At 42.2% G+C, this 12,670-nt stretch overlaps 1 protein-coding gene across 1 annotated transcript; it reads right to left on the bottom strand.

The window, feature by feature from the left end:
* Positions 1-3,309: 3,309 nt before the first annotated feature.
* On the bottom strand, positions 3,310-11,660 carry LOC311113377 (prokineticin receptor 2-like; the record flags this gene model as incomplete). Its single annotated transcript, XM_084156585.1, has 2 exons — positions 3,310-4,000; positions 11,206-11,660. The coding sequence occupies 2 exons, from the start codon at positions 11,658-11,660 to the stop codon at positions 3,310-3,312; spliced, it is 1,146 nt and encodes a 381-aa protein (XP_084012711.1).
* Between the last annotated feature and the right edge of the window lie 1,010 nt (positions 11,661-12,670).

A 12,670-nucleotide genomic window follows, 5' to 3' on the forward strand; every position in this document is an offset into this window, starting at 1 on the left:
CTGAACTTAATTGATAGCGAGAGAGAAGGAGCGACGACGTCACCAAAAATATCCTCCCATGCTTTTGAAGCTGATCTGGGACCAGCACCAACTAGCAGTGGTTATTTCCTCCCAATCTCACTCCTCCTGTCACATGCCAGCCTGTACAGTGTGACCCCTCTGATAGCCATTGTCAAATAAAATACAATTGTATTTGTCACGTGCCGAATCCAACGGGTTTAGACCTTACCGTGAAATGCTTATTGGTATTGTGCCAATTTGGTAGCTGGCTTGGTAGACTGATACTTTAATTATGGGGTTACGTTCTTTGTTAATGGTGCACCACCACTGTATTCTCCACTTGGTCTCATGATTACCTGCCCTAAGAGCACTGTCGTGTATGTGCTGGTGGGGAATGGCATGTTAGAAAATGTCAAAGTAAAGTAATGTCTGGATTTGTGAATGGAATGTTATTCAATCATGTGTTTTGAGAGTATGTATGGTAAAAAAGTGTCTGAAACAAGAAGGCATGTCTTAGATTAATTAATTAACTTTCCTAACTCTTAATTGTCTACCTAGCCTCACGCCACAATAGATGTATTTTAGATTCTTCGATTGGATAAATCTGCTAGTTTCTCTTGGATGTTTTATTTTTTTTTAATTAGAATCGAGAGCACTCTTATTATTATTTCAAAACTATGTTGGACATTTCATATACAAACGTGTATTATAAAGCACTATAAACTGATCAATTATTTATTGTAAGACAGAGAGACTTGAAATAACCACCTTAAATAACCTGTTTGTTTAGTAACCATGATTTCATGTAATCAAAACTCTTGAATAAATACAGGCAAAATAATTTCAAAGTCTAATGCCCTCCTCGTGAGTGATTCCACATTGTGAAAAATTCTAATTCCATTAAACTTTCACGTTTGTCAAAATGGCCTCCATGGTAGCAGTGACAATGTAAGGCGTTGTGCCATTATGAACTAAGTTATCAACGTGGCAGGACATTGTCACTCTGTGTTAAGGCTGCACAATTAATCAAATTCGCATCAAAATCGCAATATTGACGTGCAATATCCGTATCGCAGAAGCATGCAATATTTTCAAAGGCCACTCAGCTGCGTGTAATGTACGTTTTTATAGTTTACTCCATTTGACATCTCTCTCTTGTGACTACTTCCGACATACAAAGCCCCTCCCCCTGTCACTCGAGCAGCGCAGTTCTTCCTCCTCGCAGGTTGCATGCTGTTAGGTCAAATGCAGTCAACACATTGTTCCAAACAACGATGCTGCTTTTCACTTTTCTTCTTAATATAAATCATTTTATTTCTACAGTTCACCCAAGTGTTTTGATCTACACTACCGGTCAAAAGTTTGGACACATCTACTCATTCAAAAGTTTTTATTTATATTTACAATGTTTTACATTGTAGAAAAATTGTGAAGACATCAAACCTATGAAATAACACATATGGAATCATGTAGTAACCAAAACCGTTTTAAATAAATCCAAATATATTTAACATTTCAGATTCTTCAAATAGCCACCCTTTGCCTTGATGACAGCTTTGCACACGCTTGGCATTCTCTCAACCAGCTTCATGAGGTAGTCACCTGGAATGCATTTCAATTAACAGGTGTGCCTTCTTAAAAGTTAATTTGTGGAATTTCTTTCCTTAATGGGTTTGAGCCAATCGGTTGTGTTGTGACAAGGTATACAGAAGATAGCCCTATTTGGTAAAAGACCAAGTCCATATTATGGCAAGAACAGCTCAAATAAGCAAACGACAGTCCATCATTACTTTAAGACGTGAAGGTCAGTCAATACGGAAAATGTCAAGAACTTTGAAAGTTTCTTCAAATGCAGTCGCAAAAGCCATCAAGCGCTATGATGGAATGGAAGACCCAGAGTTACCTCTGCTGCAGAGGATAAATTCATTAGAGTTACCAGCCTCAGAAATTGCAGCCCAAATAAATGCTTCACAGAGTTCAAGTAACAGACACATCTCAACATCAACTGTTTAGAGGGGACTGTGTGAATCAGGCCTTCATGGTCGAATTGCTGCAAAGAAACCACTACTAAAGGACACCAATAAGAAGAAGAGACCTGCTTGGGCGAAGAAACACGAGCAATGGACATTAGACCGGTGGAGATTTTTGGTTCAAACCGCCGTGTCTTTGTGAGACGCGGTGTGCGTGAACGGATGATCTCCACATGTGTAGTTCCCACCGTAAAGCATAGAGGAGAAGGTGTTATGGTGTGGGGGTGCTTTGCTGGTGACACTGTATGTGATTTATTTAGAATTCAAGGCACACTTAACCTGCATGGCTACCACAGCATTCTGCAGCGATACACCATCGCATCTGGTTTGGGCTAAGTGGGACTATCATTTGTTTTTCAACAGGACAATGACCAAACACACCTCCAGGCTGTGTAAGGGCTATTTGACCTAGAAGGAGAGTGATGGAGTGCTGCATCAGATGACCTGGCCTCCACAATCCCCCGACCTCAACCCAATTGAGATGGTTTGGGATGAGTCGGACCGCAGAGTGAAGGAAAAGCAGCCAACAAGTGCTCAGCATATGTGGGAACTCCTTCAAGACTGTTGGAAAAGCATTCCAGGTGAAACTGGTTGAGAGAATGCCAAGAGTGTGCAAAGCTGTCATCAAGGCAAAGGGTGGCATTTTGAAGAATCTCAAATATAAAATATATTTTGATTTGTTTAACACTTTTTTGGTTACTACATGATTCCATATGTGTTATTTCATAGTCTTCACTATTATTCTACAATATAAAAAATAATAAAAATTAAGAAAAATGCTTGAATGAGTAGGTGTGTCCAAACTTGACTGGTACTGCTTCACAGAGTTCAGGTAGCAGAGTTCAGGTAGCTTAGTGGGTAAGAGCGTTGTGCTAGTAACCGAAAGGTCACTGGTTCTAATCCCCGAAGCCGACTAGGTGAAAAATCTGTCGATGTGCCCTTAAGCAAGGCGCTTAACCCTAATTGATCATGTAAGTCGCTCTGGATAAGAGTGTCTGCTAAATGACTAAAATGTAAATGTACTGTATGTCAAATTGCAATCGCAATATTTGGTTAAGAAATCTCTATTTGATTTTTTGCCTTTATCGTGCAGCCCTACTCTGTGTCAACAGTCTGGACCTCTTGTCCAATGCCAAACCGTTCCCTTGACTCAATCTCATATCTCACCCTTTTGGATCTTAAAGAACGGTAAAAGTGTGCAACATGCCTGAATCCACTTGGTCTACTACTGATTCTATCCAAGCCTTTCCACAGAGACGGTCATCTCAGGATCAGGCCTCTATCTCAGGCGTGTGCACTCTACATCCTCTGTCACGCGTAAAGACGAGGTGTGCTCATCCGCCGTCTTTCCTGCTGCACATTTGATAGACTTCCAGCGCAGCCTGGTCACCGTCCGCATGCACTTGGCGTTGTTGCGGACGTTCACGAAACACAGCGTGTTGATGACCCCGTTGCTCATGGCGATGCACTCGATAATGTAGAAGGCCACCAGGGAGTTCCTGTCCCTGGAGATCAGGGTGGGGTGGAAGTCCCGCACCAGTGTGAAGCCGTAGTACGGCGCCCAGCAGAGCACGTAGGCAGTCAGCACCAGAATCAGCACCACCACCGTCCTCCGCCGCCTGTGCAGCCGCTTCCGGATCTGCTCTGTCTGGAAGCCAGGCACGCTCTTGAACCACAGCTCCCGCAAGATCCTGGCGTAGCACAGGGCCATGACAGCCACGGGCCCGGCGAACTCCAGGGCGAAGATGAAGAGGAAGTAGGAGCGGTAGTAGAGCTGGTGGTCCACAGGCCAGATCTGGGCGCAGAAGGTCTTGTGGCTCTGACTGGAGATGTGCGGGTATGTGGTCTCGGAGGCAAAGTAGGCAGAGGGGATGGAGATGACTAAGGGTACAATCCACACGCCCAGAATCAGGCTGTAGGCTGTCTGGTAATTCATGCGAGGCTTCATAGGGTGGACGATGGCCATGTACCTGGGAACACAAGGAAAAGACAGACAAACAATGGAAAGAAACCAGTTGGAAGGTTTGAGTTATGAGTGTCAAGGTGTTTTATGTCAAGCTTTAAATGCCAGGGAGTTGGAAGACAAAGTGATCTCTCTGAGGTTATTGGATGATCTTGGACAATCTTGGAAAATCTGTCACAATGTAGAACTTGATTGATGGGACTGTTAACAAGGGAAAATTATTAATATCCAGAACCTGAAATTATATTATGGAACTTACGGTCTCTTGGCTTCCTACCAAACCCTGCACAGAGCAATAATAGGGAATTTGGAAATGCTTTAGCATTTTGAGATGACGGGAGATTATCTATCTTCATAAATAGATAGATGTGGTCCTCTGTAGCTCAATTGGTAGAGCATGGCGCTTGTAACGCCAGGGTAGTGGGTTCGATCCCCGGGACCACCCATACGTATAAATGTATGCACACATGACTGTAAGTCGCTTTGGATAAAAGCGTCTGCTAAATGGCATATTATTATAAATATAACTAAAAGCAGGTGATGGATCTTCGGTGGGGAACCCATTGGTGTTGCTCAATTGCTCTTTCTTCACTGGGAATGTTATGTTACCACAGGACATGGCTATCTGTCATTGTTATAAAACAAATACTTTGCTATGTCATATCTTAGTTACACCTGATAAAGATGTATATTCCTATTCATGCATTAAATTTGCTTTCTGTGATGACAGTAAGGTGATTTTCTTATCTAGGTTAAGTATTGTTGCTTTCCACCTTTTTTTGGTCATTATTCATTTTCCTACCTATCCTACAGCATGCAGCTAGCAATGCTATCTGACTTCACCATTTTGGAGGGAACTTAACAGCATGATGCAACTTGCAAAACTTTGTTTCGACTGGCTTTTGATCTAATTTGGAGTGAAATTAAAATAAGTAAATTGATGTGATGATAGCAGATTAACTGTTACACTCATGTTCAAAGGTTTCCAGTCTATGTTTGCTGGCATGTATCGTGAGTGGTAACAGGACCCTGCACAGCTTCTTCCCCAAGCCATAAGACTGCTAAATAGTTAGTTAAATAGTTAACCAACTAGCTACCCGGACTATCTGCATTGACCCTTTTTGCACTAACCTTTTTGACTCATCACATACGCTGCTGCTACCGTTTATTATCTGTCACTTTATTTCTAGTTATATGTACATACAGTGCAAGTATTCAGACCTTTCCCTTTTTCCACATTTTGCTATTCTAAAATGGATTAAATCATTTTTTCCCCCTCATCAATCTACACACAATACCCCATAATGACAAAGTAAAAACAGCTTTTTATAACTTTTTGCTAATTTATTAAAAATAATCAACAGAAATACCCTATTTACATAAGTATTCAGACCCTTTGCTATGAGACTCGAAATTGAGCTCAGGTGCATCCTGTTTCCATTGATCATCCTTGAGATGTTTCTACAACTTGATTGGAGTCCACCTGTGATAAATTCAATTGATTGGACATGATTTGGAAAGGCACAAACCTGTCTATATACAGTAAGGTCCCACAGTTGACAGTGTATGTCAGAGCAAAAACCAAGCCATGAGGTCGAAGGAGTTGTCCGTAGAGCTCCGAGACAAGATTGTGTCGAGGCACAGATCTGGGGAAGGGTACCAAAAAATGTCTGCAGCATTGAAGGTCCCCAAGAACACAGTGGCCTCCATCATTCTTAAATGGAAGACGTTTGGAACCACCAATGGTACCCATGTAGCCAAGTTATCTTTACTCATTGTGTATTTATTATTACTTTTATTATTACATATTTTACTTTTCTATTATTTCTCTATTTTCCTTCTCTCTGTATTGTTGGGAAGGGCCCCTAAGTAAGCATTTCACTGTTTGTCTACACCTGTTGTTTACTAAGCATGTGACGAATAAGATTTGATTTGATGTTGCATGCATGTATTTTTACATAAACTGTTTACAACCACCTAAAAATAGGACGCTCATTGCCATGAACACATCACGCATACACACATAGAGGCTTATGAGGGAGCACAAACATGACAAATATCATCCTGTCACACCAACGGTTGAAGATGAGCACTGATGAACACACATCAGTGTTGGCCTGAGGATATGAGAGCACTGAACATGTGTGTGGGTTGACATGTTTACTTTGTAACTATTCAGGGTTACAAATAAGATATGTTCTTATTAATAATAATAATAATAATAATAATAATAATAATAATTGATTGCATTTATATATTTCCAGATGCTCAAAGTGCAAATATACTGTATTATATGTTGCTAGGAAAGTAGGTCAAATATGTGTGTCACCTGAGGTTCATGACAGCAAATTTCAATTGACCAAAAACATGTTTTTGTCTTTTGAGCTTCTAGTCATGAAATCTATGCAGCCTACTTAATCACTTTTTATAGCTACTGTTTACAGGCCTCCTGGGCCATATACATCATTCCTCACTGAGTTCCCTGAATTCCTATCGGACATTGTAGTCATGGTAGATAATATTCTAATTTTTGGCAATATTCACATGGAAAAGTCCACAGACCCACTCCAAATGGCTTTCGGAGCCATCATCGACTCAGTGGGTTTTGTCAAACATGTCTCCGGACCTACTCATTGCCACAGTCATACCCTGCATCTAGTTTTGTCCCGTGAAATAAATATTATGGATCTAAATGTTTTTCCTCATAATCCTGGACTATCGGACCACCATTTTATTACGTTTGCAATCGCAACAAATAATCTGCTCAGACCCCAACCAAGGATCATCAAAATCTGTGCTATAAATTCTCGAACAACCCAAAGATTCCTAGATGCCCTTCCAGACTCCCTCCACCTACCCAAGGACGTCGGAGTACAACAATCTGTTTACCACCTAACTGAGGATCTTAATTTAATCTTGCGTAATACCCTAGATGCAATCGCACCCCTAAAAACAAAAAAACATTTGTCACAAGAAATCTGCTCCCTAGTACACAGAAAATACCAGAGCCCTGAAGCAAGCTTCCAGAAAATTGGAACGGAAATACAGGAAAAGTGGTGCGTGCATATGTATTCACCCCCTTTGCTATGAAGCCCCTAAATAAGATCTGGTGCAACCAATTACCTTCAGAAGTCACATAATTAGTTATTTAAAGTCCACCTGTGTGCAATCTAAGTATCACATGATCTATCACATGATCTCAGTATATATACACCAGTTCTGAAAGGCCCCAGAGTCTGCAACACCCCTAAGCAAGGGGCACCACCAAGCAAGCGGCACCATGAAGACCAAGGAGCTCTCCAAACAGGTCAGGGACAAAGTTGTGGAGAAGTACAGATCAGGATTGGGTTATAAAAAAATATCAGAAACTTTGAACATCCCACGGAGCACCATTAAATCCATTATAAAAAAAATGGAAAGAATATGGCACCACAACAAACCTGCCGAGAGGGCCGCCCACCAAAACTCACGGACCAGGCAAGGAGGGCATTAATCAGAGAGGCAACAAAGAGACCAAAGATAACCCTGAAGGAGCTGCAAAGCTCCACAGCGGAGATTGGGGTATCTGTCCATAGGACCATTTTAAGCCGTACACTCCACAGAGCTGGGCTTTACGGAAGAGTGGCCAGAAAAAAGCCATTGCTTAAAGAAAAAAATAAGCAAACACATTTGGTGTTCGCCAAAAGCAATGAAGGAGACTCCTCAAACATATGGAAGAAGGTACTCTGGTCAGATGAGACTAAAATTGAGCTTTTTGGCCATCAAGGAAAACGCTATGCTGGCGCAAACCCAACACCTCTTATCACCCTGAGAACACCATCTCCACAGTGAAGCATGGTGGTGGCAGTATCATGCTGTGGGGATGTTTTTCATCGGCAGGGACTGGGAAACTGGTCAGAATTGAAGGATTGATGGATGGCGCAAAATACAGGGAAATTCTTGAGGGAAACCTGTTTCAGTCTTCCAGAGATTTAAGACTGGGATGGAGGTTCACCTTCCAGCAGGACAACGACCCTAAGCGTACTGCTAAAGCAACACTTGAGTGGTTTAAGGGGAAACATTTAAATGTCTTGGAATGGCCTAGTCAATGCCCAGACCTCAATCCATTTCAGAATCTGTAGTATGACTTAAAGATTGCTGTACACCAGCGGAACCCATCCAACTTGAACGAGCTGGAGCAGTTTTGCCTTGAAGAATGGCCAAAAATCCCAGTGGCTAGATGTGCCAAGCTTATAGAGACATACCCCAAGAGACTTGCAGCTGTAATTGCTGCAAAAGGTGGCTCTACAAAGTATTGACTTTGGGGGGGTGAATAGTTATGCACGTTTAAGTTTTCAGTTTTTTTGTCTTACTTCTTGTTTGTTTCACAATAACAAATATTTTGCATCTTCAAAGTGGTAGGCATGTTGTGTAAATCAAATGATACAAACCCCACCAAAAAACATTTTAGTTCCAGGTTGTAAGGCAACAAAATAGGAAAAATGCCAAGGGGGGTGAATACTTTCGTAAGCCACTGTATTTTTACAACCGAATTGAGGAGAATAAGAACAATCCAAAATTTCATTTTGATACTGTTGCAAAGCTAACTAAAAAGCAGCATTCAACAAGAGAGGATAGCTTTCACTTCAGCAGTGATAAATTCATTAACTTCTTTGATGAAAAGATCATGATCATTAGAAAGCAAATTACGGACTCCACTTTGAATCTGCATATTTCTCCAAAGCTCAGTTGTCCTGAGTCTGCACAGAACTGCCAGGACCTAGGATCAAAGGAGACACTCAAGTTTTTTTTATTCTGTATCTCTTGACACATTCAGAAAAATAGTAATGGCCTCTAAACCGTCAAGCTGCATACTGGACCCTATTCCAACTGAACTACTGAAAGAGTTACTTCCTGTGCTTGCCCCTCCTATTGTGAACATAATAAATGTCTCCCTATCCACTGGATGTGTACCAAACTCACTAAAAGTGGCAGTAATAAAGCCTCTCTTGAAAAAGGCAACCCGTGATCCGAAAAATTTAAAAACGTCCGTTTTAGGACCACTATTGTTTGCACTATATATTCTACCTCTTGGTGATGTCATTCGGAAACACAATGTCAACTTTCACTGCTATGTGGATGACACACAGCTGTACATTTCGATGAAACGTGGTGAAGCCCCAACATTGCCTACCCTGGAAGCCTGTGTTTCAGACATAAGGAAATGGATGGCAGCAAATGTTTTACTTTTAAACTCAAACAAAACAGAGATGCTAGTTCTAGGTCCCAAGAAACAAAGAGATCTGCTGTTGGATCTGACAATTAATCTTGATGGTTGTACAGTTGTCTCAAATAAAACTGTGTAGGACTTCGGCGTTACTCTGGACCCTGATCTCTCTTTTGACGAACATATCAAGAATATTTCAAGGACAGCTTTTTTTCATCTTCGTAACATGGCAAAATTCAGAAACGTTTTGTCCAAAAATGATGCAGAAAAACGAATCCATGCTTTTGTCACTTCTAGATTAGACTACGGCAATGCTCTACTCTCCGGCTACCCGGATAAAACACTAAATCAACTTCAGTTTGTGCTAAATACGGCTGCTAGAATCTTGACTAGAACCCCAAAATGTTATCATATTACTCCAGTGCTAGCCTCTCTACATTGGCTTCCTGTTAAGGCTAGGGCTGATTTCAAGGTTTTACTGCTAACCTACAAAGCATTACATGGGCTTGCTCCTACCTATCTCGCCGATTTGGTCCTGCTGTACATACCTACACGTACGCTACGGTCACAAGACGCAGGCCTCCTTATTGTCCCTAGAATTTCTAAGCAAAGAGCTGAAGGCAGGGCTTTCTCCTATAGAGCTCAATTTTTATGTAATGGTCTGCCTATCCATGTGAGAGACGCAGACTCAGTCTCAACCTTTACGTTTTTCCTGAAGACTCATCTCTTCAGTTGGTCCTATGATTGAGTGTAGTCTAGCCCAGGGGTGTGAAGCTGAACAGCAAGGCACTGGAGTGCCAAACCACCCTTGCTGTCTCTGCCTGGCCGGCTCCCCTCTCTCCACTGGGATTCTCTGCCTCTGACCCTATTACGGGGGCTGAGTCACTGGCTTACTTGTGCTCTTCCATGCCGTCCCTAGGAGGGGTTCGTCACTTAAGTGAGTTGAGTCACAGACGTGATCTTCCTGTCCGGTTTTGTGCCCCCTCAGGCTTGTGCGGTGGAGGAGATCTTTGTGGGCTGTACTCAGGTCTGTTGATATCCCTCTAGTGGTGTTGGGGCTGTGCTTTGGCAAAGTGGGTGGGGTTATATCCTGCCTGGTTGGCCCTGTTCGGGGGTATCGTCCCCCGACCCACCCGTCTCAGTCTCCAGTATCTATGCTGCAATAGTCTATGTGCCGGGGGGCTAGGGTCAGTCTGTTATATCTGATGTAATTCTCCTGTCTTTACTGGTGTCCTGTGTGAATTTAAGGATGCTCCCTCTAATTCTCTCTCTCTCCCTCTCTCCCTCCCCTCCAGGAGGACATGAGCCCTAGGATCATGCCTCAGGACTACCTGGCCTGATGACTCCTGGCTGTCCCCAGTCCACCTGGTCGTGCTGCTGCTCCAGTTTCAACTGTTCTGCCTGTGGCTAGGGAACCCTGACCTGTTCACCAGACGTGCTACCTTGTCCCGGACCTGCTGTTTTCGACTCTCTCTCTACCGCATCTGCTGTCTCGACCTCTGAATGTTTGGCTATGAAAAGCCAACTGACATTTATTCCTGAGGTACTGACCTGTTGCACCCTCTACAACCACTGTGATTATTATTTGACCCTGCTGGTCATCTATGAACGTTTGAACACCTTGAAGAACAATCTGGCCTTAAATGGCCATGTACTCTTATAATCTCCACCCAGCACAGCCAGAAGAGGACTGGCCGCCACTCAGAGCCTGGTTCCTCTCTAGGTTTCTTCCAAGGTTCCTGCCTTTCTAGGGAGTTTTTCCTAGTCACCATGCTTCTACATCTGCATTGCTTGCTGTTTGGGGTTTTAGGCTGGGTTTCTGTATAGCACTTTGTGACATCTGCTGATGTAAAAAGGGCTTTATAAATACATTTGATTGATTGATTGATAGATAGATAGTTGACAGAATGGTAATAGTGGGATTAATTTTCTGTTGTGTGAATATGGAAAAACTGTTTGCTATGTTCTGTGACCGAGAGGGATGCACCTGCAAACGCGTCACCCACCTGTCCCCTGCGATTGCCAGCAGCGCGTTGGTGGACACATACAGGGACACCGTGCGTAAATAGTTGATTGAGGCGCACAGCACAAGCCCGTGGTCCCATGACAGCTGCTTGACCACATAGTAATCCAACAGAAACGGACAGCACACGACAGCCACCAGAATATCCGACAGGGCCAAGTTAGCAATGAGGAGATTGGTGAGGTTACGGAGTTTTTTGTAGCGTGCCAGAGAGGCAATGAACAGACAGTTGCCAATGCCACAAACTAATATGATACAGACCAGGACCATGGCTATGACAATGGTGGCCACAAAAAACGCACGGCCCTGCGTTGTGTCGGGTATCTCCTCCAGTGGAACTCCATAGTCCAGTTCGTAGCTGGCATTGAAAGAGTCAGGACAGTTCTCTGGCAGGTCTTGCATCATGGCGAAACTGCTGTTATTGTGACATTCACCCATGTTGGATTAACATATTCAACCGAGGTTAACTGCAAGGCAAATCACAACAATGTTATTTTGGTTGAATTAAAAGGGGAAAATGCCTGTAAAATTACAACAATTCAATCATAAACACCAACTAAACCTTTAGGGTAATTTATGTTTCCCAGGAGATATGCCCTATATGCTAAAATGATAACTACATCCATAATTTACACATTATGACTCTTCTAACTTTGCAGTAAAAAGTAGGACCGAAATTATGCCATGGTTTGGATTTTAATACCGTTTCCATTCACTGTCCCCCTTTGAATGTGTGTAGAAGGTTTAGCATAGAGATCTTACAATGACATAGTGGCACAACATTTTACGTGGCACAGTATTTTAACATCAGTGATATAATACATCCGTTGGGAGGGAGAACATGAGGACGTGCAACATAACATTTCCCAGATGTTGAGGAAACCAAATTTGGATGGACTGACATTTTAAAGACCACATAATCGTTTGTTCCTTAATTTCCTTGAGTTTTAAAGCATGAGGTAGGCCTATGCTGTGTTCCTTGTGTCAGACGGAATCAAAATGTTTTAGAGTGATCCCAAATGCAAGGTATCTAAATTAGGCTACCAGTTGCTTTTTAATATTTATTTCACCATAATCGATCTGAATACGGAAGAAAAAAATTTGCAAACTAAATTAATTGATAAACGTTTTGTCATTTACATAAAGTAGCCTATTTGATCCGTTCAATTGATATGTTCAAACTTTGAGAGTCAACAAAACTGTGAAAATGCTAAAATAGTTGAGACCAGATAAATATTCTATCACACTTACCAAAACTCCAGCCAGAAGTGACTTTTCTTTTCATATTAAAGCACCGCGTATTCTATAGAAAAATAACATTGAAGCAGCTCCGATGCGCTCTTTCCATTCCTGCAAGGTGAATGGGCTGAAAAACGGAATCAGCGGTTGGGTATCATCTCCGTTGTTGTAATTAGATTGTAACCCTCCTTTCCCCCTCTAGTGGCAAT

The sequence above is a fragment of the Coregonus lavaretus genome (assembly GCF_964263955.1).
Source record: "Coregonus lavaretus genome assembly, chromosome: 40".
NCBI classification, from domain to species: Eukaryota; Metazoa; Chordata; class Actinopteri; order Salmoniformes; family Salmonidae; genus Coregonus; species Coregonus lavaretus.